The sequence below is a fragment of the Penaeus chinensis genome, chromosome 1 (genome assembly GCF_019202785.1).
Source record: "Penaeus chinensis breed Huanghai No. 1 chromosome 1, ASM1920278v2, whole genome shotgun sequence".
In the NCBI taxonomy this organism is placed as follows: Eukaryota; Metazoa; Arthropoda; class Malacostraca; order Decapoda; family Penaeidae; genus Penaeus; species Penaeus chinensis.
The window spans coordinates 18096347-18098846 of NC_061819.1; the positions used below are offsets into that span (position 1 = coordinate 18096347).

The window sequence follows — 2500 nt, forward strand, 5'->3', positions numbered from 1 at the left end:
GTTGGTGCCGTTACCCGCTCTCGGTCTCTCGCTCTCTTCTATGCTATAAAGACGTTCGGCTAATAAACCTTACGTTGTTATTTTCATCTCATTTGGTATCTTTGATTTGAAGGCACCAATGGGAACTTTCGTCGTTTCTTTGGTTGTGTTAGGGTTGTTGGTCGTTCGGCATTTCTTCTTCTCCCTCTATCTCTTTCTCTATTTCTTTCCTCTCCCACATCATGGTTTTCCTTCTCTCTCCCCTTTTTCCTCTTTTTATATCAAAATCCTACCTCTTCCACTTCCAAAAAAAATGTATGATATGTGTGTCGAGTATCGAATTCCCGCGGATAATGAAGGAACGCATAGAGGCAGGATCGTGTGCCCCCCCCCCCCTTCCCAATCAATCTATCATTTCTCTTTCTTTCTCTTTCTCTCTTTCTCTCTTTCTCTCTTTCTCTCTTTCTCTCTTTCTTTCTTTCTTTCTTTCTTTCTTTCTTTCTTTCTTTCTTTCTTTCTCTCTCTCTCTCGCAACAACTTTAAACAGACCCGTGGGTAAGAGATACAAATAGCGAAATAACAGTCTAAAGGAAACACAAACAAAATTTATTAAAAGAAAGAGAAAAGGGAGAGTAAAGAGGGATATGTTTGCGAGCAAGGATACATGGGACGCGGCAGGCGGGCTACACACTCATGCATGCACGCACACGTACAAACAAACACACACTCATACATATGTGTGTGTTTATGTATATGTATGTGTATATACATATATATACACATATACATACACATATGGACAATATATACGAATGCATACATATACATATACATATATGTACACATACATACGAATGCATACATATACATATACATATATGTACACATACATACGAATGCATACATATACATATACATATATGTACACATACATACGAATGCATACATATACATATACATATATGTACACATACATACATATATATATATATACATATACCCCGCACACACGCACACACACACTCACATATTTACATGCACGCATGCAATCATACATACACATACATATATAAATATATACATATATACATATATAAATATATAAATATATACATATATACATATATAAATATATAAATATATACATATATACATATATACATACATACACACACATATCTGTGTGTGTGTGTGTGTGTGTGTGTGTGTGTGTGTGTGTGTGTGTGTGTGTGTGTGTGTGTGTGTGTGTGTGTGTGTGTGTGTGTGTATGTATATGTATGTATATGTATGTATATATGTATACATACATACATACATACATACATACAATACATATAATACATATAATACATACAACACACACACACACACACACACACACACACACACACACACACACACACACACACACACACACACACACACACACACACACACACACACACACATACGCACACGCACACGCACGCACATACACACATGAACTTATATTACATATAGGCCTATCTACAAACAGTGACAAATACATACAAATACACAAACATACACCCGCACACAATACTTACGAGGGAGAGACAGCGCGTGGATGATGGTACAAAAACTGCTGGAACATTGTGGCCGTAGCTGGTCCCCCTTAATTTCTTATTCTTATTCTTATTCTTAAACTTATTCTTATTATCTTTAATCTTTCTTATTTCACGCCGTCACTACTCCGCGCACGCCGAGCCCCGGGCCACGTGTCAGAGTCACGCCAGGCACGCTGCCCCGCGCTGGCACCACCGCGCATCACGAAGCACGGCACTGGCACCAGCCGGCGGACGGCACAAGGGGAAGGCACACTGCAGGCCCCGCTCGAGTGCTTCTCCTGAGGGTCATGCCTGGCGGCCGCGGGGGCGAACCAGCTGGCCCTCCGCCCGAGTACTCCTGCTGGGCTCACACACGAACTTTTTTTCCCCGTTCGGAAGCTGGGGAGAACGGCGAGGGCGGGAGAGGCAAAGGCACAGGAACTATGAGCGATCAGCGTTTTTTTAGCGGTGTTGCTGGGAACGGCGCTGCGACGGCTGTGGCAATCCGACAGCGCAGCGAGAGCAACAGGCACCCTTCCTTCGCCCGCCCGGCACAGCCTGTCCTGCTGGCCACCTCTCCCCCCTGCCCGTTCCCCCGCCCCTCCACGCCCTATTACTCAGCACACGTTTCGGCACACCTGTGTACGAGCACGCCAACAGGTGGGCGGCAGCGGCAGTGCAGTTCCTGTTGTGTCCAACAGAGGGCGCTGGTGGTGATGGACGCGAGAGAAGTGGCGGGCGCCGCGATTGAGGGCGTGGTTGGCTGACCTTAACCCGGCCCCAGAGTCAGTCCGAGCCCCGAGCGTGTGCTTGTCGCCGTCAGAGGCGTTCGGCTGAAAGAACGGGTGTTAGGGTCAGCGTTGGGAGGACAGTGCCTGGAGCCACGTGGGCCACGGCGCAGCGACCCTCGCGGCCATGGGTCCGCACACACGCTGGAACAGCCGTCGCGTTGGGAG

General features: G+C 46.3%; 1 protein-coding gene across 1 annotated transcript in view; it reads right to left on the minus strand.

Annotated features, from left to right (window-relative positions):
• LOC125026455 (probable serine/threonine-protein kinase yakA) overlaps nucleotides 1-1683 on the minus strand; it is a 51375-nt gene extending 49692 nt beyond the window's left edge. Inside the window, exon 1 of the mRNA XM_047615327.1 lies at nucleotides 1545-1683. Within this exon, the coding sequence (XP_047471283.1) occupies nucleotides 1545-1591 (47 nt within the window). The 5' untranslated portion in view covers nucleotides 1592-1683. The remainder of the gene's footprint in view (nucleotides 1-1544) is intronic.
• Nucleotides 1684-2500: the final 817 nt, after the last annotated feature.